Genomic DNA, 27,264 nt, shown 5'->3' on the forward strand with positions numbered 1-27,264 from the left:
AACTAGTTTTATTAGCGGATAATGTTACTATAAACGTTTTACCATAGTTATAGTATTAACTAATAGCTGAAATATGTCATCGACAGCAATATTTAACTAAAATTACGTTTTAAGTGTTTTGATTATTTTGAGCCACTTCTTGAATGTACGGTTGGTGGACAAATAAAACTGGGACACTTAAAATTTCATCTATGTAAATCAGACCATTGAATTGTCAATATATTTGTCAGTGTCTATATAATATGTCATACCAAACTTAACCTATTTGTGATAAAGCCGTAATTAAACGATGCAAATTTGTAAATTTTGACTTATGTGATTGTCATTTTTGTCCCAGTTTTATTTGTCCATCGACTGTACCTATCCATTACACCAAATGTTTCAGGAAAATGTCAAAAAAAAAGTTAATTAAATTTAATAAATGTCAGGAAACAAGAGCAATGTTGATTTAACATTTTAAATGTTTAAGTGTTGCCAACACAAAAAAGTTCCTAATACCAATTATTAAAATAAGTGCTTCAATTTACACACGAACTAGTTGAATACAACGTTCTTTTGTTCGACAAGACCCATAAAGGCTCCAAATCGTTTAAAATCTTTAAAATTACCTTGACGTTTCGTTTTGACAAGTTGTCACATTTATCAAAATCCGTTCACACAGGAGAAAATTCTCAAATTCTGACAGTCTCGAACAAAAAGTTGTTTCTTTTTGCATTTTTGTAGCTTTTATTTAGAAAAGACGAGTTTCCTCCTATTCTGTTTTGGTTTTTCTCATTTAGGATCGGATTCACCAACGCCAGTTAAAGTTAACTGTGGGTTAAAATGCTTTGTTGCTTTAGTTGCCTATTGTTTATAACAATGTTTTCGTATATTTTAACCTACAGTTAACTTTAACTGGCGTTAACTGAAATTAAAATAAAATTGTTTGTAAATATGTATGAGAAACCACAATAATTATTCTTTCAAATTTCTAATGCTTATGTTGTTTATTTTCAAATAACAAAATGTTTTACTCTCAAAATTGATTCATTCTGAACTCTAAATGTCAATTTTAGATTAAATAACTGATCACGTTTGAGAGGATATTAAATCAAATAACTATACTCAAAATTCTTATAATCGATGTCAATGGAGCAGTTGAATGTGACATGGGTTGACGAGTAGATATCTATCGAATATGATTATGTAGTCGGAAGCTCGAAACTTCCATCAAGTGGTTTGTTGGGTTTTAATTACGGTGCTCAAGCAATCGTAGTTAATTCGTTATTACAGGAGCACCAGGGCTAGCCTGGTGGTCTGATTCTCATGTAAACCTAATATACCGGTGTATTATTTAGAGCAGCAACCCCATTTAAATATTCATTTATTGTGTAACTGATATCCTTGAAAACAGTTGCCGAGCGGTAGCTTTCAATCATGATACCTCTTAGCTACTAACGGTCTTATTAATACGTTGTTACCGACAAAAACAATCACAACATCAATAAAAATCGTTACATTTTTATCTTGCCCGAAAATGTTTATTCATTTGGCATTCTGCTAATATTATTGCGGCGAAACCATACAAACGGATTATTATACACTTCGGTTTTTAAGATCTTTTGATGAAGATAAATGTCGTCCGTGTTTCGGTTAAAAGGAATTGGGTAATGGTTGTGGTGAAGGCACGAGCCGTGTATGAGCAGCCCTTTGCGTGCAAACAAATCATTGTGGCGGGTTTCTTGTTGTCGGGCGCCTCCTGGGGTGTCACATTACCTGCCAGGAACTAAGCAGATCATGGGGCAATTGTTGTTGTTACTGTTGTTGTTGCAGATTAGCCGCTTCGCTTGTGTTGCATTCTTTACAGCCGACAGGAATAATGAATGCGGCATTAAATTCTAATGGAAGCTTGTGATGCGCTTTTCTTTGCCGGAGAGTATCGCTTACATCCGGGGGAGAATAATTGAAAATATTACTGAGCTTTATACCGACTGTTGCCAAATGTAAACCATACGATTATGCATATTTGTAGAGTTAAATTAAGTAACTACCAATTATACTGTAAAGTTTCTTGTTTCTTTACATTTACTCTCGTGTCAAAAATAAATTAATTCCTAGGATTTAGGGATATTCGTTACTAGGTTGCCATAAATTTGGTTAGGTTGGAGACTATGTGGTTTTTGGTGACAAACAAAAGATATGTCAAAAATGTAAGACAGCAAATTAATTGTAACAGTTGCAAATGACTACTTTCTCGCTAAGTGATAGATGATTTTTCGTTTCACAAGCAATTTTGGTTACTGGCGGCATAATTATTTGGATTTAATCTCTCAATTCAAAGTAACCAACCTTAGGCATTCAAAATTACTTTTGAAAATTCTAGTTACACACAACATGAAAAACGTTATTTCTCTAAAAGTTCAAATTTATTTTTGACACGAGAGTACTAGAAAGCCAAATAGTTATAACCTATTTAGTACCCCATAGTAACAAATACAATTAACTGATTCTAAATGTTCTTCATATTTCCCAGTACGTTTAAAAGAGATAGTTTATTTAATATCTTTCAGCAAAAATTATTTGAATTGATTACCTAATGGTTTTATGGAAGGTTCAAATTTTTATTTATTGAATTTTTAATTTTAGAAATTAGCACAGGTGATTATAAAATATTGAAACTATTTTAGATAAGTAGGTAATACTTTAGAAATATTGCTTTGGCAAAGCTTGTGTTTAAATCACGACAGTGACGTGCAAAAAAGCTATTTTGACATTTTTATTGCTAATTAATTTTATAAAATATGTGCGTACGCCTATGTGTATTGTCGAACACGAAGTTGCCATCAGAGTGACTAACATTTGCATTGCCATCATACGAAGATACGTCACAATGTATGAAATTAAGTTTACGGTACCCAACATTTTTTTAAATTTTTAGAATTAATAAATATTGCTAGAATTATGTATAATTATGTGAAAAATGAAAAGCTCCAAGTCCTTTAAATACAGACTGATTAACGAAATTTAAATGCAGCCAGTAATACGTAACTTGATCCAAAAATATGAATAATTTTAAACTTTTGTATGGTTTGGACATCCCTCACAAAAGTTGCAATTATAAAAATTTTAAAATGGCAGTAATCGACAATATTTTTGTCAAGTGATTGTCAACAATGCCAGGAGTGTCCAGATTTCATAGTAAATAAAGGAATCAAGTTATAATTGATTAACGTATTTCTGGCTGCATTTAAATTTCGTTAGGATCGGAAAGTTATGTGAATCAGTCTGTAATCTGTATAACATTTGCTACCTACGAGCATTGTCTAAGTACTACTTAGACAATGCTACGAGTTTCTATACTGATAAATAAAACAATAAAAACATGGAATGTATATCTTCATTTCTTCATTTCCCCACAATAATACATCATTAACGACAATCTTTCTCGTATTTTCTAGTTAGTCACACATGAGTAAACCCAAAATAATAAAGCTGAAGTGGCGTTTTTACCTACCTATTATCGAGTTACAATGCAACAATAAACTGTTTCGGTTGTTTGCCCATTGGTGTTTAAAAACATCCCCTGTCCGTCTTATCACCAAAACATCTCTACCAAAGCAGTTATCTGATCCTCATCTACTTTTCCACTTCTGTTGGTTATTAGTATGCACTTCCCGATAAGTCGTTCAGCAGTCCTCAACATCAACAATCACAGTATTACTATAGGGGTGCTTTTACTTTTATTAATAGTTACAACACCACATCTTTTTTATGTTTAGTTGATAATCTTGTAAACCACATAACCAGATTACCTTCTATAACACCAAAACTTAAAAATAAATAAACCTCGCCACATTCATCATATTATTTTTTTATTTCGATGTGAAAAGTTCTTGTGTGTGTTGGGTGCCACTGTATGGTTCAAATGTGATGTTCAATCAGATAAAACCGAGTGGCGGGTCCATCCACTCGTTTCTTTTTAGCGGTTTGCAACTGTCCTCTTCAAAACCGGCAAATAAGTTGTCAATTGCATTTCTTATTTACCGCCAACATCTGCCTGGCCAAACTGTTTACCACTTTTACGTACAGCATCATTAACAAAAATCGATTGCCTATCGATTGTTACCTCAAACCTTGAGGCACAGCGTAGGTAATTAAATAATAATACAATTCCGTTGGTTTTCAGAGACCACTTACTTGTAGCAAGGTCATTAACTGAATGACTATATACAAACCGCCGAAGCTTTCCTGCGGTGTAGTCGGATGTTCCTATCTTTGTAGTAGGACGTGTGTTCCAACCGATTGAATATTATTCGCTCATTCGAAATTATTTTGATAGTATCACATGCAACAAGCAGCGAAACTTGTTAATTGTGTGCACAAGTGCAAACGTTTTCTTACACCGGGAATTATTTCTTCTTCAGTTATCCCCCGGTTGAACCGTAACTTTACAAAAATGAGCGTTCCCACAATTGATTTGACTGGAGGTTTGAAGATGCCGATGTTGGGTTATGGTACCTGGCAGGTGAGTTACATTCATGTTTTATGTTTAGAAGTTTGAATAAATCTTTATTTTGTTTTTCCTTATATGTACATACGTAAAATATTTCTCTATTAATTGTAAAGTTTGTTGAACCCACTGTAAATACATATGTATATTCGCAAATAAAGATAGGTTCCACAATATTTGAGTTTTTAATTCTCAGGCATTAAAAACGAAACAATAAAGTTTTGTGGAGATTGTTACTACAGTGTTGCATAGAGTGAAGGTCACAAAATGCGCATTTATTTATTGTAATATAATGACAATAACAAGTTTACCTACATGCATAAGAAATTATAACGGGTGACTATTAAAATTTTCACTTAGGGTTGGCTATGGATCATTCTTTATTTTCCGTTGCACCTTAGACACTGACAAGTCTGACATTTCAATAAATGTTTTTTCTCTTAATTTGGTTATGTTTCAATTGTACTGACTGACATTTGTCGTTCGTTCTTGCGTGTGTCTAAAGTAACAGAAAAAATAAAAACTCGTTCAAAGCCAACTCCAAGTGAAAATTTTAATAGTCACCCGTTATATCGTATGATCAAAAAGTCTTGGGATGAGGGTTGCCATGGAATTAACAAGCTATCTATGAAATTATTTATTTCAATTATTTTTGACATTTACTTGACAACTTTCAAGTTAGCAGGTTATAATTCAAAATGTTTCAACGAGAACATAGCATTTTTATTATTAAATCATACTACAGTAATGGAAATCGTGGTAAAAATGGTAATTGGGTTTATTCGCCTTGTTTATGTTTAAATGAGTTCCGTGACAGATTAGCGCTATTTTGAAGTACAATAAAAACTACGGGCAGTAGAAGTAAATAATTCTGTAGAATGGTTTTTACATTTCATTGCTATCGCGATCCAAAGACTTTTTGATCATACGAAATAAAAAATAAAAAGTGGCAATGAAAATGTTTACAGAATCTTATAAATTTTATTCCCTTTCATATACCTACTATACATTTCCTCATTTATTTTAGGAATTTATTTTTAATTACGTATACAGTTTATAAATGTTTCTCATATCTTAGTATGCTGTGGAAATTTACCACCTTTCAATTCTGCTGTACTTACACTAGTAAAAATTATATTTAGGTGTAAATAAAAGGAATGTCCTGCACCGGGTGGGTAGTCTTGCACAAGACTCTTTTGTTAACTTAACTCATTCTGAACATTGACATTTTGAAAAATGATAAACAATGGAAACTGCAACTGACAAGTGAGAAATGACAAAATGTTACATTTATGTTCTAGTACAAGTCGAGATGAAGCGGCTAATCTATACGTAATATACAGGTGTCTCAAAAATGGCGCCCAATCTCCTAAGGGTCTTAAAGAATAGAGGTCTGGTAAGGTAAATCTCAATACAAAAGTTTGATCGGAACAATAGATTTTGTAAAACGTGCTCTTAAATATGCTGATTTCGAAGAGATGTATCTCCTTTATTAACAAATTTTACAGGTGAATTATAGATTTCTTTACTGTTTTAATTTTTCCAAGACCTCTTTGAGTAGTGGAACAACACGGAAGTCCTTCTTTTTAGAGTAATGACCTACCAAAATACGCTAAAATAACAGCTGCAACACTGACCTCAAAGGAGAATTGGTTTAGTTGATTGTGCATACCACCCGATGTTGCCACATTTGCTTACTCTAAAGTCTGTATAACTTGGGAACTAGCCAAAGGAAAAAAATGACAACGAAATTTAACTCTACTCTTCAAATATCTTAACCACTTAAGAGATTGGGCGCCATTTTTGAGACACCCTGCATGTATCTATATAAATCGCAGCCATTTAAAAACCTACAAGCGGCAGAGGTGTTGAAATAATTAAAGGTATAGAATTAAATAACATAGATGCTCATGCTTGTTGAACATCGACGTAATTCCAATATTAATTAATATACTCGTAAATTAATATTCTTTTGATTAGAAAAATCTTCAAGGAGTGTTGTTACAACTTATAGTAGGTGGTACAATGAGACGAACACTTTTATCCTTTTACAAAATGTTCAGTTATATTCGAAATGGTATAAAGTTGAAAAATGGAAAATGGTCGTATTAAACTTAGTATATTAAATATAGTTGGCTCCATCCTGGTTCCTAGGGGCGTTTTTTGATTGATAATAATTGGCTGCACTTTTATTATCAAAATTGGCACTATTTGTGTTTAAATAAAATTGTTAATTATCAAAATGTTTCTAGAGTGAAAAACAAATTCTAAATATTATGTTAACTCTTTAGATTTGCTTCCATTTACTTCACAAAGTCAGTGGCAACTAGGCTGCCAATGGAAATTTAACTCTCAAAAACTCCCCTAGGAACCAGGATCGAGCCTACTTTCTCTTATACATATACCACTCTAGGTCGTATTACGCGTATTTCTTACGGTCATGCATAGAAGAATTTCGTGCAACATTTCCGAATTTTTGTATTTGTTAAAATCATAATCAAATAATATGGTAGTGGTAACACAACTTTATATCGTCGGATGTAAAATGTAATAGTGAAACCACCCGACAAATAATTTTAGAAGTCAAATTTCATTGCTAGTACTGCTTTTTACTATTTTTGTCTTCACTTCTTTCTTGCTTTTCTTTCAGTACCACAAGATGTTAGAAAAAACAAAGAGTGGAATTAGACAATACTTTTAATTCTCTCTAACTTTCATTTTAACCATTTTGCTATAAAATTATTAGGGGAGCCAATAATTGGATCTCCTTATTTTTACATGTAAAATCCTATGTCTCGTAAACCAATTCTACACCCGGTATGTAGTACCTCTACAACTTTGTTCCCTTTTCCATTTGCAATTTCAATATTCATCATACATATATTCACTCACATCTTATTTTTTTTTCTGATTAATTTCTTTGTTTTTTATTTACCGTACTTTTTTGTTGTTTGTTAATTTTTTTTTTACACCGCTTTTGGACTATCGTACATATTTTTTTTTTCGGTTGTTTCGTCTCGCCGTAGGATTACTTCAAGGGTCTAGTTGTTTATCAGTTATCACTATTGCTTCAATTTCTTTTTTAACGTCACGTCAACAAAATGTATGAGTGGGACTTCTAACAAATGTTTTTGTTAAAACAATAATTATGTTTTCTGATATTAAAGTAAATAAGGAACCAAATATGAAATGATTTATTAATTCATAAATTCACACCTGTTAGAAACGTCTCTTCCATAAATAAATATGTACAGTCGTTGACCAAAATAAAATGGGACAAAGTAAATTTCGATTCTGTAATTCGATATTTTTGCAAAATCTATCTCTTAGGAAACAAAAGTGTTAAAAATAAAAAAATCTGATGTGTCATTTGACGATATTAATCACTTAATCAGTATCAGATAATTATTATAATGCCGAACTTAACGCCAGAACAGAAAGCGGTAATTACCACAAGATTAAGGGATACGTGCAATTGCTGCCGAATTAAACATAAATAAAAATACAGTGCTAAAAACACAACCTAACTTTTTGTAAATCAATTGTCAAGTTAAATCGAGTTGTAATCTGAGACACATACGTCCCAATTACACTACACAAATCATTGAATTGTGAAACTGTCTAAGGTAACACTTTGTCCTATTTTATTTTGGTCAACGATTGTAGATGTAGGTACCTACATGGAGTCATTAAAATATCAGTCCATTCGCTAGTGTCGACTTTACAAAAGTCAGTAGTGTAAGTTGTGTTTTGGGGAGAAATCTGTCAAAATCTTAACTAGGTATCACAAACGTCAAATGAAATCGAGTGAGCATGAAATCGGAAAAATTTGTACATAAAACGCAACAATGCCTAATTAAATTATGTAAATGTAATTACAGTAAACCTCAAACATATAAAAATTAGTATAATATCCGTGCGAACACAGATCAAGGTTGCCAGCCATAGTACTAGAATGTAACCCTGTCAACATTACTTTTTATCAAGTACTGAATTTATACATTTGCAATTTATCTAAAGATTAATATAGTTGTTTAACAACAAAATTATTTTATATTTCAGTTTCTGTCATCAAATATAAACAAGTATATTTTTCAATTTGGTTGTTCCTGTGTAAAAACTATAAAATATAGGAAAATTTACACTTACATGTTACAATAAATTTTAATAAAATGCATAATTTTAGATCATTTTGACATTTAAACGTGGTTAAAGCAATAAATTTTATTTTTATGACAATGAAATTTTGTAACACTTTTTATAGAATATCAATAAATTCAAGCCAGTTTAGATTTTGGAAAAATACTTAATTCTTATTGTCTGTATTGTACTGTATGAAAATTTAGGAGCACTATTGACTAACTTTATTTTCGTTTGCCTTTGTTTCTTCCTAGTTTAATAATGTCGCGTTTGAATTTTTTCAACAAATCCCCAACCAAATACAATTGAATGGATAAATATTTATTTGGCGTTATTTTTAGGCGAAGGATGAGGAACTGGAGCAAGCAGTCGAGGCGGCTTTGGAGGCGGGCTATCGACATATCGACACAGCTCACGTTTATGAAAATGAAAAAGTTATCGGAAAAGTTCTAAGCCGGTGGTTTTCCTCCGGCAAACTTAACAGTAAACCAATGCTATTACTGCACGAAGTGATAATTCAACTGAGAAACATTCGCAGGGGGAGACATCTTCCTGGTCACTAAACTGCCTCCCGGTGGCAATCGTCCGGAGTCCGTCCAAAAATACATAAAAAGATCTCTGGAATTTCTCCAAGTTGATTATGTGGATTTATATCTCGTCCATGTCCCGTTCGGATTCAAGGATATCGAGGGCGACCTACATCCCGTTACACCCGAGGGACTCATCAACATGGACACCACCACCGATCATGTGGCTCTTTGGAAGGTATTTGTTTACGCAGAACAATCAGTTGGTTTATTAGACAATTACTTGCCGCCCTATTTTAGACAAGGCTATTTTTTCTTAGACTTTTTTAACACTAGCAGTATAATTCACGGTCGATCTATCTCCTATTTTTGGATGTGACAACATCTGCATTGTGATCGAATCAAGATGAAATATCATCTTTGTCTTCACACTTAACAACCGGAAATTAGCATCTTCGTTAAATAAAATGTGGTTTTGTGAGCGGCAGTAAATGCGGTTTATTGTGCAAAAACTTGACATTAAACCAAATTTACGTTGCATGACAGCCAACAGTTCAGTTTGCGCTTGCTGTTAAAAGGGTCCTTGAAATTTTCTGATCACTGCCACGGCTAACCTTGCGTGCAACTTTGCACAATTGCTGTAACAAACAATTAAAATATTTTTGCATAATCTCTTGTGGTAATTACCTTAGAAAATGTCTGATTGCTTTCTCCTCAGGCAATGGAAGCTCAGGTAGACGCAGGTTTAACCAAATCGATTGGAATTTCAAATTTCAATCAAAAGCAGATCGACAGAATTCTGCAAAATGCCAGAATTCCTCCGTCCAACCTTCAGATTGAATTGCACGCTTACTTGCAACAAAAGGATTTGGTAGAATTTTGCAAAAAGAATAAAATTGTCGTGACGGCCTATTCGCCACTAGGTTCACCTGGATTGGCCAAATTCATGGCGCAGTTTGGAACAAAGTACTAGAATTGACGTTCACTCGACGATGCACTTCTTACTTTACTTTTTAGAATTGACTTGCCGGACATTTTAAACAATCCTGTGGTTCGTACAATTGCAGCCAAACACAAGAAAAGTGAGGCCCAAATTGTCCTCAGACACGCGATTCAGAAGGAAATTGTTGTTATTCCGAAAAGCACAAATCCGAAGAGACTTCGTCAGAATATTGACATTTTTAACTTCCAACTGGACGAACAGGATATGGAACAGTTGAATGGTTTGGATCAAGGAATCCGGATTCTTAATTTCAACGTTTTTAAAGGGTACGTTAAAGGTGGAACCTTGTCGATTGTAACTTTATTAGTCTAGTCTAGTTGCTAGGTAATATTGCTCCAGAAAGTGTAGCGTAGAAGTGAGATATTTGGTGATTTTGTAGACTGAAATCTCGACAGGGCGAGTCGGGAGGAACTTGTTTTCATTTGTGTCAAAATGTGAGTCTGAGGTTACGAAACCTTTAATAATAATTTGTTAATATTTTACACTACCAACCCAAGAAGTTATCAATAATAATTAGACATCCAAGAGGACCGTGCGCAATTGTTATTTACGAAAACTATTGCAAAGATGAAAAACGAAAGGAGAAAGAGAATCAGATAATGCGTCATTAGATTCTGACTCAGATTGAGCTAACGACGTGATTATTGGAGGGATGTTTTCAGTAGACGTATTTCCCATGTACCTCATCCAATCTTTCGTAGTGTTCCAAGCTATTTCGCCACGTATTTGGTGTACATTTTGAAAGAGCTTCTTACCATAACTTACCATATTTTTTATCATTGGAAACCTTTAAAATAGTAAACATAAATGACATTTGATTTAGCTGGCTAGTAACTTTATCACTAGTACAAACCTAACGCCACTTTGAGAATTCAGGTCTATAATGGATCAGCTTTAATTATTGTAAAAATGCCACGTTTAAGTAATACCGAGCTCGTAGAAGTTTTTATGATGTTCGGATATGGCCAATACCTAGAAGACGAAGCTATGCTGAAGTGTAGATCATTTCAATGAAAATCATTCAGATTAAAAACCTGTCTGCAGAGCAACCGTCTCAAGTTAAGAGCACTTTGAACATCTGCTGTAAAATAAAAAATCCTTCATTTCATCTTTTATCTTTAGAATTTCTAGCTAACTTTCATTTAAGCGTGTCAATTTCACAAAGAACTTAAAAGCTAACAAATTTTGAATTGTTGAATTTGCTCGATATATTTTTTTGTGACTTTTGATAAAGTACCTAGGTATAAATTTACACATAGTAATTAAAAAAACGTGCTTTTCAGAAACGCTACATTTAACCCGTAGTGTTATTTAAAAAAACTCAAGTTAGCATTGGATCTCAAAAAGGAACAACAGTGTAGAACTTTCAAAATATTAAAATTTATCCATTCTTTCAGCGACGCAGTATATTTTTATAAGAAAAGATAATTAAGGATACACTTTTGCTTTCTATTGTTATAAAATTCTCCATTTGGAAATAGCTATTTATGTAACCAGTTAGGAAATGCGTTATTTTGTGTAACGAGTGGAATATTTGCGGGACGAGCGCAGCGAGATCCCGCAAAATCACACGAGTTACACAAAATTGCATTTCCTAACGTGTTACATACGAGATTTTTTCTAATTTTGACAAAAAAAAGTTTCTTCAAACGTTAAACGTTAAAATAATAAATTATTATTGTGTTAGAATATCAAGTAGGTAAGTAGGCACGGTTATTTTGCTTAAAAACAAAAAATATGACAGTGTCAAATTGATGATACAATAAATTTTTCCCAACCAGTTAGGAAAGATTTTACTTTTCGTAACCAGTTACGAAAAGTGTGTCGTTTCCCAACGTCAATTAATTTTGAAAAGTGTCACTTTATATGTCAAAATTAGAAAAATATAATTTTGTAACGATTTGATCTTGCTAAGAGTTTTTTTTTTTGTAAGTTTTTAAATCAATTTTCTTTTTTTAGCGTTTAACGTGTTAATTTTCTTTGACAGATTTATCTTTGTTTAAGATAATAATTGATATAAAAAATTCTAAAGTAAACTCAAAGTCGATGTATCATACCATGTGGATTATTTGACGGACTTTTTTCAATCTCAATTATATTTAAATTTTATTAATTTGAATTAATCTATTAGGTAATGCATGAAGTATGTACATAATATTTTTGTTCTACTAAAAATTATCGATCATAATGCGAAATCTGGAAAAGTCCCCCAATGCTTGCAGCGTTTCCACATTGAATGTGGCAAGGGAAATCCTTTCGAAAAGGAATTTCTTTGATTTTGAATCGCTAATTAGCAGATTCTTAAAAAATTAATTTTGTCATTTAACTTTTAACCGTTATAACTTTTGTTTAATTTTTAAGCCATTTTCATTTCACGCCTACTATCGTAAAAGTGACTCTATTTAGATTCAAACATGTTGTTGTGCCTTGATTAAAGGCGAATTTACCCTTCACGTCGTAAACACATCAGCAGAAATGTTTATAGAAGATACTTTATTCAAAATTTAATAAGCCACAAGAGTGGTCTGCACAGTCTTTATGGAAGCACGAATTCTATAAATGTGCTATTAAGAAAAACCTCTTTTTTGGATTTAAATTTACAAAATTACTAAACGTTGTTTCTCCGCCACACTTTGTACAGTAGACTGCTTTAAACCTCCCCGACGACTGGACTATATTATTGTCTGTTTCAGGATCGAAAACCACCCAGAGTTTCCGTTTAGGCAATAGAGACGTCAGGATTTTTGTAAAAAATTTATTGATATATTAAGGATATGACGTACAGACAATACACGAAATAGTTTCGTTGTAGTTTGGTGTTTATAATTTAAACTAGAGTTTATTGTTTTGATGCATCTAATTGACTTTTCGCAACTATGATATGCAAATTTAGTAAGAAACCACTTTAAAAATTGAAGCGTTGCGGTCTTAAAAATGGGAGCCGCAATATAAAATTGCTAGAAAAGAACAATTCATGAGACACTTTCCAACAAGTAAGAGCAAAAAGCGCCTCGAAACGAACAACAGTATGTGTAACAATTAACAAGGGTGTCTCTTATATGCTACTCTCTTTGACAGAACAATCGTTAGTATTGGATAAATCGTTGGTCGAAATGACCCGATTTGGTCGTGACGCATCCGGATCACATTCTCCTATGGCAATATGAACACTGTTATCATCACGTGGGATCTGGTCGTCTAGTTCTTTGTTTAAATTGTTTTCGTTGTTAACAACTGTATCACTGAGATTATCGTCGGGGCCGCGTCCGTTGCCTCCATCCATGTTGCACATCTCGATGTTCTCGGCTTCGGCGAGCATCCTCCTGTGAGTCCTGAACATTAAACTAACTTCACTGTAAGACGGTGGAAGATCCGAATTCTTGTCGCCGAAGATGTCTTCGTAAGCGGGCGGCGAGAAGCCGAGGGAAGTCGGAGAGAGCCCTTTGCTCGTCGTTTCGGAGTCCAAGATGCTGGGTGTGCTCCCGGTCTGGTACCTCTGGGCCCGGATCAGGTTCGCGCTGAGCTCCATGAAGTCGATGCCGGTGTGGTCCGCTTGCAGTTGGGCGAAGACCGCTCTGTCGACGACCAGCATTCGCCCATAAGGCAGAAGGATTATTGTGGGCGTTGCTGATTCTCCCCCTGCTGTGCTAGCTGCAAGCAAAGACTCGCTGAAACGTGTGTCGAGATTTTCCTGCGAAAATTGTCGACTGCACTGCCGCATTAGTTGCAAAAGTAGTGACGGGTTTATGAAGTGACACAAATTGAATGTTTTCGCAAGTCAAGATTAAGCGACGATTTACGTCTCGCTAATAAATCCATCTCTAATAAATAATGTCGGTGGTTATTTATAAACAGGTATACGATCTGCTGACAGATAGGTTCGCTAATCTGATTCGATTTTTGTCGTAATAACGATAAAACAAGCAAACATTTCAGAGTTAATTGGTTAAAGTTTACACAGCGCAAAAAATATTTGATCTACAAAAAGCACGTCGAAAATCCGACGAATCAAAACAAACCATGAAATAAATTAGTACAAAATATTAGTCGTTCCGAACACACAACTTTCAGTTAGTTAGTTAACTGGTGGATGCATTTACAACATCGTTTGCTCTTTTTACCTGCTTCTTTTTGCTTGATTCAGAAATAACATAAGTTAATTCATCCCTGTGCCCATATCTTCTAGTATATACTGAAATTTACAATAAATACTCATTTATCCAACGTAATGTACCAGAGTTTATGTTTTAACGTTATGCTTAAAAATATACGTTGTTCAGAGGTGTAGGTATTTAAATCGTTCGGTGGGCGGCATCAAGATATTTTTGTACAACTTAAAAATATGTTCAATTGTTTTGATAAAATATTACCCTCAGTTCCTAAATTTACAACAAAATATGGTGGACATTTTGACTTTTCCTGCTTTATAAAAGTTCACTTAAAAATATAAAGTCTAAACATTCGCTGTCTCGAATTTCGCTTTGTTTCTTCACTGCCAAGACATTTCTTGTCGCTTTTTCGTTACAAAAATCAACGAGTTGATAAATAACTAAATTACTAAACTAAGGGCCAGTTTATAGAAGAGATTTTTAAATACATATTCAGTTCGAATTAAATTTTAATGCGCGACTTCGATTGGTTCAATCTGATCACGTGTTCAGTTAATCTCGTATTTGATTATAATTCATTTAATTTCGTTTCTGTAAGTTGGCCCTTAATCGATCAAAACCTCAAGAAACTAGAACAAAGATTTTTATTAAAATCGAGAAAGTATGTGACATAGAAAGTAGCAAAAAAGGCAACAAGTCCTTTCTTCAAATTATCTTTTTAAATCAGTTAATACACTCTTACCTTCCGCGAATTCTAAAAAAATATGTAGTGATGATAAACGTGATAAATTTATACAATAAATTACTTTGTAACTTCATAACAAGCATGTTTGCAAAAATATTTGTTAGACTGAATTTTAAGAATATTCTATGAAAAACTGAATATGTATATCCAAAAAACTTGCATTGTTGATGTAATAAAGAGTGACGTTGAAATATATTAAACAAAACAAAATGAAATTTTGAGTAAAATGTTTGTTTTGACTGTACTAGATTATACCGTGTGAGCAACAAGTACTGATTGAGTTGGCAATAAATTCTGGTGATTTTTGGTGACTTTTATGTCATGTTCCAACGAGAAAACCATTTTATTAATAAAAGATTACAAAAACCAAGACGTTTAAATTTGAAATGTATACCAGCTGTCAATAATGTCAATAAAACAAACCGAAATACGTACAATTTTGAAATTTTTTTTTTTTTTGACAACTGAAACAGTTATTGTTGCTCACCCTGTATAATTTTCTCTGTAGTGTATAAAAAAAATACCTATACTTGTCTCAAATCTAGTATACTCCGTCCGTTGTAGACTTGTAGCCCAACACTACAAAATGCACTATACTAAGGACAACGTAACTTTTTATCTGCCTCGCCCATTTCATTTTCTTAGTTACCAATCAAATAGGTCGTTAAGACGATCTGATTTACACAGTAAAAATTTCTGACATTCGAATTGTCTTAATGACATTTTATTTTTTAGAAACTAAAACAATAATTGTGGACTTGACAGCAAAATTCTAACCTTAACTTTTTTACGTGGCAATTGTGATGAAAAATTATACAGATTGAATCTGGCTTTGATTCTGATTAGTCAATTTTAGTGGGCGGAGCAGATAAAAAGTTATAACGGCAATACTATAGAATATATAAATTAGAACATTTTAGGACAAAAAATGTTACTGCTTGAAGGTAAATATAGTATATTATGATACAAGTTTATAAGGAAGCCTTTAAAGCACGCGCGACGAGTTTAAGAGCACGACGCGTAGCGGAGTGCTTTTAACGTCGCAAGTGCTTTAAAGGCCCTTATAAACGTGTATCATACGCTCTTTTTTATTATACCTGCACTACAATCTGAAAATCATAGCAAAAAAAGTAAATTGAATTACCTTTTCTGAGGTAATCTGTGTCATTAATCGTTGATATAGAAATGGTCAATTGTTGTTGTTTCGTTGCTATCATAGATCGTGTATCAATGTCTATTTATCATTATTCAAAATGTAGGTGAATTTGTTGTTACCTAAGCAACCTTTAAAGCTCGGCGTGCTTGAATCGCCTGTTTTCGCACGCTCAGGCGTGCTTAAAACGGCGATTCTGATGCAGGTATAATAAAAAATAAATAATTTACCCTTGGTAGTACTTTCTCTGTGTAAAATTTATGTCAACCAATCTCTCGCTGGTCAAACTATACCTAACAAAATAAATTTAGGTTATGTTTTGATTTTAAACACTTTTAAGCGATTAAGAAATATAGTAAGTTAATAGTCAATAAAGAAAACGTTCAAATAAAATTATTCTTCCGCATTTATAAAATCACCATAGTTCGCTTTTAAAATTTTGAACCTTTCATTTAACTCTGAGTGCCATAAGATTTGTATAAGTTCTAAAATAAAAAAAGCTCTGAAAATTTTATACAATACCATACCATAGGTAGGCATAGTCATTTTCGTTTGATGACAACTTCCGCTTTACCATTTTTGGGTATTTTACGTGATTTTTTTTGTGTTTAGCAAATGCTACTTAATAAACAAAATTATGGTGAAGCAAATGTATTCATGTTTGCCGCTATAATTTATGCGTTAAGAAAAAAATTAAATAGTATTGAGAAATACACAAGCTTAAATACAAGTAGGTTTCACTGAAAACGAAGAGTCGATCTGATATTTTCGAATAGAAGAAAAAAAATAGAAAGATAAAAATATTGTTATTAAGAACAACGTTTGTTATCTAATGGTAAGGTATATTTAAATCAGTGCCTGGAGATTCTCCACGAACATGTTATAAAACACGTTATTTTAAAACGGTGTCAAAATATTTGAAAAAAAAATTTGAGTAAGTTTAAAAGGGTGTTGTTACCTGTCCGGTTCATAAAAATGAACTTATTTACGCTTGTGCGTTGTTTCTTGTAATTTTACAGTTTACACGTTCGGATCTCTGGGGGCTCCTTATTTTTAATAAATCCGGTTTAATTAAGTAAATCATGTGCCACATTAAAATTTACTCGTTCTTTTTTCATTTTTTCTCACGAGCGTGTAAACAGGTGATGAGAGAATGATGATTTTCTAGAAAATTTCTAAAAACATCTTTCTTTCTCTCTATCTATACTTCACCTATGTGTACAAATGGAAACATTGCTAAAGCTAAAATTAAAGCAAGTGTCTTAACAGAATGCCAAGAATTTAAAAAAACAACTTTTTGTTGGCAATGTACGTACACACAGAAAGAGTAGTTGGTTCCCACTTTCAACTTCCTCACAATTAATTGCTTTTAGTAAACAATAATTTTTTTGTAGAAGAGTGCAAAAGACATTAGGCTGGGCTAGAGCTGGTCAAAAAGTGTGTAGAGGTGTAATGTTTTTTCAAATAATAATAAGCAGAAATCAAAATAAACAATTTTGTAAAATTTGGTTTATTACGACATACAGGTGTCCCAGAGTTGCGAAAAAGCTCCAGAACTTGTTTGTTATTAAAGATATCAACTTTTTCTTTTTTCTAGATGATAGCTACGCTTCTACTACATATTCGGAAAATATTGCGGTATATATACAGAGTGTCCCAATATTATAAAAACACTAAAGTTATGTTTTTTTAAATGGAAACTACCCAGTTTGATTTTATTTTTGAACTCGATGCTAAATTATGAATCAAATTTATATAGGTCGTTTTTACTTATCTGCCATCGTTTTTAATCAGTGGTGCTTTTTTTACCAGAATTTCGAATTTCAGGGGTCCCTTCGAAAATTCGTACCTTCCAAATCATTGCACATAAATTAAAATGATTGACGCTGTTTGATTTCTGAATGTTTGCTGCATCTGCTGAGTGTTTACTCAACAACCTGCTTAGTCGCATATGTCTACTGCGATTTTTTAAACATAACGAATTAAAAATATCAAAAACTCATTTTTTTCAAATGGCACCCCGTATTATTATTATTATTATTATTATTTCACTGGTCGAAAGCTTTTTTGACAAGCGTTTGAACAATATAAGGTTTGTATAGTCGAATCTGAAAATCTAGGGTGCTATCCTAAAATCGCTAAATTTGGTGCAATTTTTCCGTTAAAAAGACAATACAAAAATCTAGTAGGCCTAACAAAAGATAATCACACAATATGGTCACTCCATAAAGATGAATCAACCAACAAAACAGTGTTTAACAATTAAAGCACCACTGATTAAAAACGATGGCAGATAAGTAAAAACGACCTGTATAAATTTGATTCATAATTTAGCATCGAGTTCAAAAATAAAATCAAACTGGGTAGTTTCCATTTAAAAAAACATAACTTTAGTGTTTTTATAATATTGGGACACTCTGTATATATACCGCAATATTTTCCGAATATTCAGTAGAAGCGTAGCTATCATCTAGATAAAGAAAAAGTTGATATCTTTAATAACAAACAAGTTATGGATCTTTTTCGCAACTCTGGGACACCCTGTATGTACTTAATTTAAACTATATAATAAACTCTTATGGCGTTTATTGGCAAATATACATAAAACAGATGTGTCTTGCAAAAGTCGTTCGTCTGTCAGTCAAACTAATATAAAATAATAAAATAAATATTGATGCAAACAACTTTGCTTGATATAATTAATGAAGAAATAACTCATTACAAAAACATTATTAAATAGATAAAGTAACTCTGTGGAAAAGTGAAAAGAACTTTAAAATCTGTTAATCTTATTCTCAGCAGGATAGATTAATCGGTTCAAATTTGTACCGTTAAGAAATAAATATCAGAATCAAGATTAGTTAAAAAAATAAGTAAGATATAAATTTTCCATTTAACTTACGTTGTTATTTTGATGAGAATCGCCCTCAAATGTCACATGATTTATATTGACAAATCACAACTCCGAATTGTTTGAATAGCAACCAATCACAATTTAATTAAGCGGAAATTTTCCCTAGGGAAAATTTCCGCTTAATATAATTGACCTAGGGAAAAATTTTTTCGGGCGATTCTCTTCCGAATATACCTCGGGACAGATATATATCACCAGAAATTTTTTCTTGCAGTCCAATACTCGTGTTGGTCGCTCAAAATTACCCTCGGGCTGGCGCCCTCGTGTAATTTTCTTGCAACAAACACTCGTGTGTGAGGACTGCTCGAAAAAATTTCCGGCAATATATCTGTCCCTTGGTATATTATACAGGGTTTCCCAGAACTGGCGGACCAAAATAACACGGTGAAATCATTATCTTCTGGCAATAATAGGAAAAATATTTAAAAAAATCCATCCTCATTGGATTTTAAAATAAGAACGTTTTTAATTGACCAATCGTGTGTAGATATAAAATTACCTTAAAAAATTATATTGGTAACTATCGAAACAAATTTGATTGTTGCAAAGACATTATAATTGAATATTATGTCATAATAAATTATTTCTGACAATTCTGACAAGTCATTAAAAACGCGTATTGTTTACCGCTTCAGAATATTTTGATATGCTTGTCTTATATGGACAGTGTGATGAGAGTGCCACAGTTGCTCCTCAGGAGTACGCAGTTCGTTTTCCCAATAGGGAACATCCTAGCAGAAATACTATAACCTGAAAAATACTATAACCTAAAAACGTCCGTCATTGCACAAACAATGCGGATACCCAACAATGCATATGCATCATTTGAAATGTATCCATAGTTACAAATAAAGCAGGAAAACTAATTAATAGGTAACTTAACATCAACAACAGCATTGGTCAGTTTAAATTGCTTCTTTCCTAATCACTATTTAAGATAGATTTTTTTTGAACATTTTTCCTATTATTCCCAGAAGATGATGAATTCACCGTATTATTTTGGTCCGCCAGTTCCGGGAGACCCTGTATATGAAAATTAAATTGTGAATAGAATAAAAACGATGTAATTAAGAAAATATGAATATCTAAGTGAATCTGAAAGTCTGTGTAAGTTAAAGAAAATGAAAGCCACAAGTTTCGCTGTAAAAATTTAATTTTTGGAAAGAAGAGCAGAAGAGGGATGGAAATGTTCTAATGATGATGACGCAGAGCAAGAATAATAATTATTTGTATGACAAGAGAGGAAAGTGTATCATTTCCTACCGCGGGTGAAGCACCACATAATTCTAAACTTGATTATTCATTCATTATACAATGTATATAGATTAGAATATGTCAATGTGTCGTCATATTTCCAGAACAGATTCCATTATTTATTACTGTAATGTGACATTTCGTCGTAAGTCGAACCGGAGAAATATCCACATGTATCTACACACTTGACAAATAAGGTTTAACCTCTGAAGTAGCGATTTCGACAGATATTTACAAAAACAGAGAGCTTTTCATTTCCGATTGACTTAAATTGTTGCGTCTAAAGTTACGTCATTTGAAGAGTTCAGTACAATTGATTTTGTTACCTACTTAAAATTCAATACACCCAATATTTTAAATACAGGGTGATTATGAAATAAGTTTGGAAAAAAATACCGGTAATTTCACAAAAATTGCGTGTGGTTTAACCTTTATTGTCATTATGATTGACGTTTGCAAATTAAAATTTGAAATGTATGTATTACTGTCACCCATCAGATTCAGTAAAGTTGGGATAATACCTAATAACTTTTGCGCAGAATGGTATGTCCCAGAGATAAATTTCGGCAACCCTAGGAATACCAAGAAGCAAGAAGCACCATTAGTGCCAGACCATAACACAAAGACACAATATGATTGACACGTGTCAACATGTGAAGTGAGGTTATTCCACGGTTATTCGTTCCTAAAGGCTCCTTTACAGCATACGTGAATGAAATGACAGTTGTGGACGAAATTTTTTGTCCGGCATTGTACTTACGCTGCTGAGTTAAAGGTGATTAATTGCTTATCCTGGTAGTTTAGCAACTACAGAATATAGCCTAAGGGAGTCCGTTTCGGCTCAGGGACGCGAGGGTCTCGGGTTCGATTCCGACCCAGGGCGAAATTAAAAAATGAAAAAAAAAAAAAAAGAAGGCTATATTCTGTCTCGTGATTCGGAAGTCACGTTAAGCCATTGGTCCCGGTCTATTGAGTTGGTCATCATGCCCCTCATAGATTTGTAAACCAGTCCTAGACTGTGTAACAAATTTTTCATTTCATTTTATAATCAAAGGTAAAATAAAGGTAAAAGGTGCCCGTCAGTCACAAACCTGACATTACTCCTTTCGATCATTTCCATAGAAACATTTACAAAGCATGTGCTTGCACCTGTGGAGTTGATGTAACAATAGTTGCTAATGAAGTGAATAAATTCCGACAAATTTTCCTTATTCATAGGCGTCGAAAATACAAGGAAAGGATATGAGGTAATTTCCATCCTTTTGATTTTGATACGCCACATTTTTTTTCCAAACTTATTTCAGAATCACCTGTATACGTATACGCAACGTAACTGCAACCCGTACAACTTATTTTTTGACGTAAAGTCAACAAACATTTCCTAACCTTATTTTCTCAAATTCATTTTTTCTGGCTGTCGTTTATGCAATACGGACTGTTAGGTACAATTGAATAAATAAAATGTCTTCGTAGTAATTATTTTTTGAAAAATCACATTTTTTTAATAATAATACCTTATTTAAAAATGAGGAACTAACTAATTAGGTAGATTTTCACTCATATATCAATGTAATTTCCAAAAAATGTTCCTGTAAAGAGGGCTAAAGCAGCACTGACCCTTTGAAAGTAAAGACAAGACCGACTAACTTAATTTATGTAGTGAGATTGTTACCTTGACATAATGCGTTAAAGTAACAATTTACGAACCGAGTGCCAGAAAACATTTTCGCGTTATGAGCGCATAAGGGTACGTTTAATAAGGGTACGTTTATGTTCGAGCTACGATGAACGATAAAAGCGGCGACAAGAGCAAACTGCCATGGTTTTCAAATGGCGATTCGCTCTTATCGCCGCTTTTATCGCTCATCGCAGCTCCAACATAAACGTTCCCTTAGTTGAGGCAAAGAGTAAGGAACTATTCCTTACTCTTTGGTTGAGGCATGGGCGACGCGCGAATGCGTCTTCCCGCATCGAAGTTTGTACAATATTTTTTGAAACGAACATTATGTCTTCTTATGAATATCGTGATTATGTCTAATTTGTCGTGTACCCAAGTGTACCCTTTGTGAATAGATGGCGCTGCACTTGCCAAAGTGTCACTCGAATTAATAGCGATTTACTCTCGTGTCAAAAATGGATTACTCCCTAGAATTCGAACTTTTAGGGAAATAACGTTTTTCATGTTGTGTGTAACTAGAATTTTCAAAAGTTGTTTTGAATGCCTAAGGTTGGTTACTTTGAATTGAGAGATTAAATCCAAATAAATATACCGCCAGTAACCAAAATTGATTGTGAAACGAAAAATCATCTATCACATAGCGAGAAATTAATCATTTGCAACTGTTACAATTAATTTGCTGTCTTACATTTTTGGGATATCTTTTGTTTGTCACCAGAAACCACATAGCCTCCAACCTAACCAAATTTATGGCAACCTAGTGACGAATATCCCTAAATCCTAGGGAGTAATCCATTTTTGACACGAGAATATTTTCACTCTTTCGAAATTTTCAACATCCAAATTGGTTTTGTAAACCAGATTTTATTATTTTCAGAATGTTTAAAAAGGCGAGTGGTTTTTGAATGATTTTTTCTAATTTGCAAACAAAGCTGTTGACGCATTCATTTTGAATTCGTTATAATAAACTATTCAAACATCCGAAATCTAGAAACTTTTTTCAGTTGGTAACAAACATTGAACGGAATCTCAAATATCAATGTGAGTTAGAAGTAACAGTTTCGCATTTATTCTGTGATTTTACCGGTAGCAAATTTACTGTGGAATTCTCTGCTATTTGCCGTATTTCTGGCGGAGGCATTTCTGAATAGTTCATCTTTAATTGCAATTTCACTTGGGAAAAATGACAATTATGTTTAGTCTGAATTCAAATTTAAATAAAATTTTACTTTAAATGTCAACTTTGAAATAAATGTGTGACCAACTGTCACAAAATTTCCTAAATTGATTTTATTTGTGAAAAACATGTAGGTATAATATGCAAATTAGAAAAAATAACATAAAAAAACTCGTTTTATAAAACTCAAGAGCACTCGTAATTTACAGGCATTCCTGCCTGCGACAGTCGTGCTGCAAATCTGACTCGTGTCTTAATATTAAGTTTCATAAAACTCGTGTTTTATTATGTACGAGTATACTAATACATTTATGTTACAATCGTTGCATTAACACATATTGAATTTCACATTGACATTCACCCATGCTATGACCGAGAAGAAACATCTAGTGTGCCCTGTTTTGCTGTCTTTTTGCACAAAGTTCTTTTACAATTGAAATTCGGTTCGGGATGGAAAGATGGACTTTTGTCCCTTGTCATATAATTGTACATATATTACTGTTATAGAAACGAGATTGGGAAACACTGTTTTGATGGCAGAGTAATATTTTTCAGCACTCGGAAACAGATAATTTATATTTACTCCAGCAAAGTTGATAATGGGTGCGTAATTTCAGTATTTTTGCGTAATAACGTTTTAAGCGAATTAGTTTTGGCACACGCACAAAACATAAAATAAATGAAAAATAGCATATGTGAACCATTTCAAAATCTAGGTATATAAAAGCGACATGCCTGACAACATAGTCAGTATGTGACTTTTCCGCTTTTATTCTAGGATATTATTATTATATTTATAAGTAAATGCCGTAATGATTCATCTGTTTCACTTATACAGAACTAAAATTACAGTATATTTTGAACACTTTGATACTGTATTCGTCTTGTAATGAATAATAATTCTGCATGATCAAATAAATTTCAGAGTACCTGTAATTCGTCATGAAAAAAACCGACCTGAATAAATATAATTGTTAAGGTGAAAGGTGATCACATCTGGCAGTAACATTTACCACATTTAGTTAGTTAAATATGTTCGACCAAAACCTATTTTTTTAATTATTTTAGTATTTCCTACAGGAATCGTAAATCGCTTTGTGGCGCTATCAATGTTTTGTCAAAGCAGCTATATATGTTTCTTCATTGTAAGTATTTTATGTTAATAGTTAATAAATTGAGATCTGTCCTAATTCCCGAATCGTTGTTCTAGTTTTATATTTATTATCTAATAATAAGTACAACAAAAGAATCTTTGCATAATTAAAAAGTTAATTTATAGTAAAAATTATGTAAGAAGTCCCGCGGCAAAAATGCGAACTAATGAATGTTTCTATGGTGATGAGCAAAAATTTTGAAAGTATATTCAAAAGAATAAATCTACCTTTAAGACGTTGTCATTCATTTAATAAACAATTCAAATCAATTCAAACTCTAAATTTCATTTTTGCAGGATGTCGAACAGGTAAGAAACTTTAAAAATGTATATGTTCAACACAGACATTATTTAATGTCTAAAAAAACAGCCACACAATTTATTATAAAATTAAAATTTTTGTTTTGAGTGTATGTATTACGGAAATTTTTTAATATACAATTGTCAAAACGTTGTCATGTTGGTATGAGCCAAACAGTGATTTTCATGATAATACGGTTAGTCACACTGAGTGTCAACATTTTTTTAATGTAACTGAGCCTGCGCCCTGACGAGCGAGAGTTTATTTCAAATTCGAAAAAGATTTCTGCTGATTTCTCATTCTATTTGTTTTGAAAATGAATTCGCAGAAGAAAGGTACGGGAAGTGAAGTGAACATAACCTTAACTATGATTTGGTACAGCTGGTCCATATGCGCACATTTTAGGGTGGTACAGAGTGGTTTTTTACGTAATTTTGACATTGACAATTGTTTATTAAACAATTTTCACTATACGTACAGAAATATTAGCGCCACTGTCAAATTTGAGATGGGGCTTCTTACATTATTTTCACTATACTTAGTTGAAGAATTAAATTTTCAACATAAAAATACCTTTGTTTTTAGTAAACAAAACTAATAAGAATTAAAAAAAAAAATTTTTGACAATTTGTTTGCCTCGAAATAGTATATAACGGTATTAGGCCGATATGGGTTATATAACAGACATGGTTGAGGTATTGTAAAATCGAGGCGGAGCCGAGATTTTATAATCAACCGAGTCTGTTATATCCATATCGGCCGTATGTTGTTTTATAGTTTTCTTTATACCAATAATACTTAACATTTAACGATGATTTATTTGTAAGACTGACATTTCTCTTTACTTCAAAAATTAAATTTAGTTGTCATCTGTGCCGTAACCGTAGCAACGGTAGCAAAAATAACGGCCTCGGTCTGATAATTTTGAATAACGGCCTAGTCTGTTATAGGTATCATATCAATCAAGCATTGAGTACTGATAAATCCTAATAACAGTATGGTATAAAGAAAATGCTTTTTACGCATTTATTTACAGTGTAGTTCCAGTTAGAGAAACCGACAGCATTCAGCGAAAGAAAGTCTGTGATAGGAAGCCTAACCGCATCCATGATATTATCGAAGATGTGAGACATCGATCGGACGCAAATCCAAAAATGTCTTACTCCATTAGACTCTTTTTGTTCGGACATCTAACAAATATCGTTTTTAAAACTCCAGTGGATACTTTGGAAGAGTTATAAGCATGGTTTACTTCCGAAAGTAATCAGATAACGCCGCAAGTCTTGTAAAATGTTTTCGATAACATGAAGAGACGAGTGGCTTTGTGCTTGTAGCAGGAGTGACGTGACTTTCAACAATTCTTTTCACATTTCTTTGAAATTCAGTTTAGATTTGTACAACTGAAACAAACTTTGATTTTTTTTCTAATTGTTTGTAACCATAAAATTCACAATCTACAAATTAATTATTAACATTTAGATTTTAGAGACCTATGCACTCAGCTCTGCGTATATGATGATTTGCTGCCGGTTTTTCTAAACAGAGCTACACCGTGAACAAGTGCCTTGCATAAATAAAGCATTTTGCAGGATTGAGATGTTTGGAAAGATGGAAAGCGTCCTCTAAATTCTTGTAAGCAAGTTTCAGCACGATTTTCCATTTTCCTTTTTCAAGACTTCCTTTCTGAAGTACTTTGGAACAGTTAACTCGTTCATTATTACCGTAAATAATAATTTCAAGACAGTTACACCATACAGTCAGTCAAGACTACATAATTCTGTAGAGTACATCTCGTAAAACACTGGAAATTCAGATAAAAGATTGTCACACATAGATTCCAGCAAGTTTAATACAGTGTGATTAAGAATGACTGAATCTGTTGGTAACAATGAAATTTGGAAAATTTTAAATTTACCATCAAAGGTTCATTTTTGTAATAGCATAAATATAACCGGCATAACCAAAAATGTTTTTAATGTCGTCTCAAGTTAAAAAATCCGGTCAGTGCCAATTACGAGACAAAAAACACCAATACTTTTCAATTGTTTCATGGCCAACAGACTCAGTCATTGTTGATCACGCTGTATACAGGGAGTCCCAGAACTGGCGTACATCCCGATAACTGCAAATGTAAATATTTATTTTGAAATGGATTCTGCAAGAAGAATTGTTTAAAACCTTTTGTTTTTAAGTTACAACGATTTTAATTTAACCAATCATCGTCGACAAATATGAATTCAATCCATGCGTTTCCTAGGGAACAACAGCTCACGGTAGATTTATCTGTAATCTTTCTGTTGTGATTGGCTAACTTAAAATTGCTGTAGTATAAGGTTAAGGATGAACTGGAGTAACAATCTCAGCAAAAAGTTGCGGAATTCTTATAATGCTATGAAACGTTTATTACGAGAATCAATATTTGAAAAAATAGTTTTTAATTTTTGGAAACGAATTGTAATGAGTTGCAAGTAAATTTTGTGTTTATTTTCTTGATATTTAGATAATTACTTACATGTGATTTTACAATCTTTTGACTGAGACTGTACGTGAAAGTAAACAAAAGTACACTGAATTTCAATTTTCATTGATTTCTGTTAAAGTTCTTAACGTAACTGCAGTAA

General features: G+C 32.8%; 2 protein-coding genes across 8 annotated transcripts in view; one reads left to right on the forward strand and one right to left on the reverse strand.

Annotated features, from left to right (window-relative positions):
• Positions 1-4,216: 4,216 nt before the first annotated feature.
• Positions 4,217-12,970, forward strand: LOC138123004 (1,5-anhydro-D-fructose reductase-like). 2 transcript variants are annotated; one of them, XM_069037479.1, is made up of 6 exons: positions 4,217-4,504; positions 8,971-9,112; positions 9,168-9,394; positions 9,875-10,122; positions 10,174-10,425; positions 12,853-12,970. In XM_069037479.1, the coding sequence occupies exons 1-6, from the start codon at positions 4,325-4,327 to the stop codon at positions 12,887-12,889; spliced, it is 1,086 nt and encodes a 361-aa protein (XP_068893580.1). In that variant the 5' UTR covers positions 4,217-4,324; the 3' UTR covers positions 12,890-12,970. The 2 variants fall into 2 exon arrangements, with proteins under 2 accessions (XP_068893580.1, XP_068893581.1); XM_069037480.1 differs by lacking the exon at positions 12,853-12,970 and adding an exon at positions 10,477-10,981.
• LOC138123007 (uncharacterized) overlaps positions 12,901-27,264 on the reverse strand; it is a 43,673-nt gene continuing 29,309 nt past the window's right edge. For all 6 annotated transcript variants that reach the window (XM_069037487.1, XM_069037486.1, XM_069037484.1 and 3 more), the window contains exon 3: positions 12,901-13,810. In XM_069037487.1, the coding sequence (XP_068893588.1) occupies positions 13,215-13,810 (596 nt within the window). In that variant the 3' untranslated portion in view covers positions 12,901-13,214. The remainder of the gene's footprint in view (positions 13,811-27,264) is intronic.

This window comes from Tenebrio molitor, chromosome 2, assembly GCF_963966145.1.
Source record: "Tenebrio molitor chromosome 2, icTenMoli1.1, whole genome shotgun sequence".
Lineage (NCBI taxonomy): Eukaryota > Metazoa > Arthropoda > Insecta > Coleoptera > Tenebrionidae > Tenebrio > Tenebrio molitor.

Bases quoted from the DNA above. Each gene is read 5' to 3' on its own strand.
- LOC138123004 (XM_069037479.1), top strand. From the start codon at position 4,325: ATGCAACAAGCAGCGAAACTTGTTAATTGTGTGCACAAGTGCAAACGT. The intron at 9,113-9,167 runs GTAAACCAATGC...AAACATTCGCAG, and splicing joins TTCCTCCGGCAAACTTAACA to GGGGAGACATCTTCCTGGTC. The intron at 9,395-9,874 runs GTATTTGTTTAC...CTTTCTCCTCAG, and splicing joins ATCATGTGGCTCTTTGGAAG to GCAATGGAAGCTCAGGTAGA.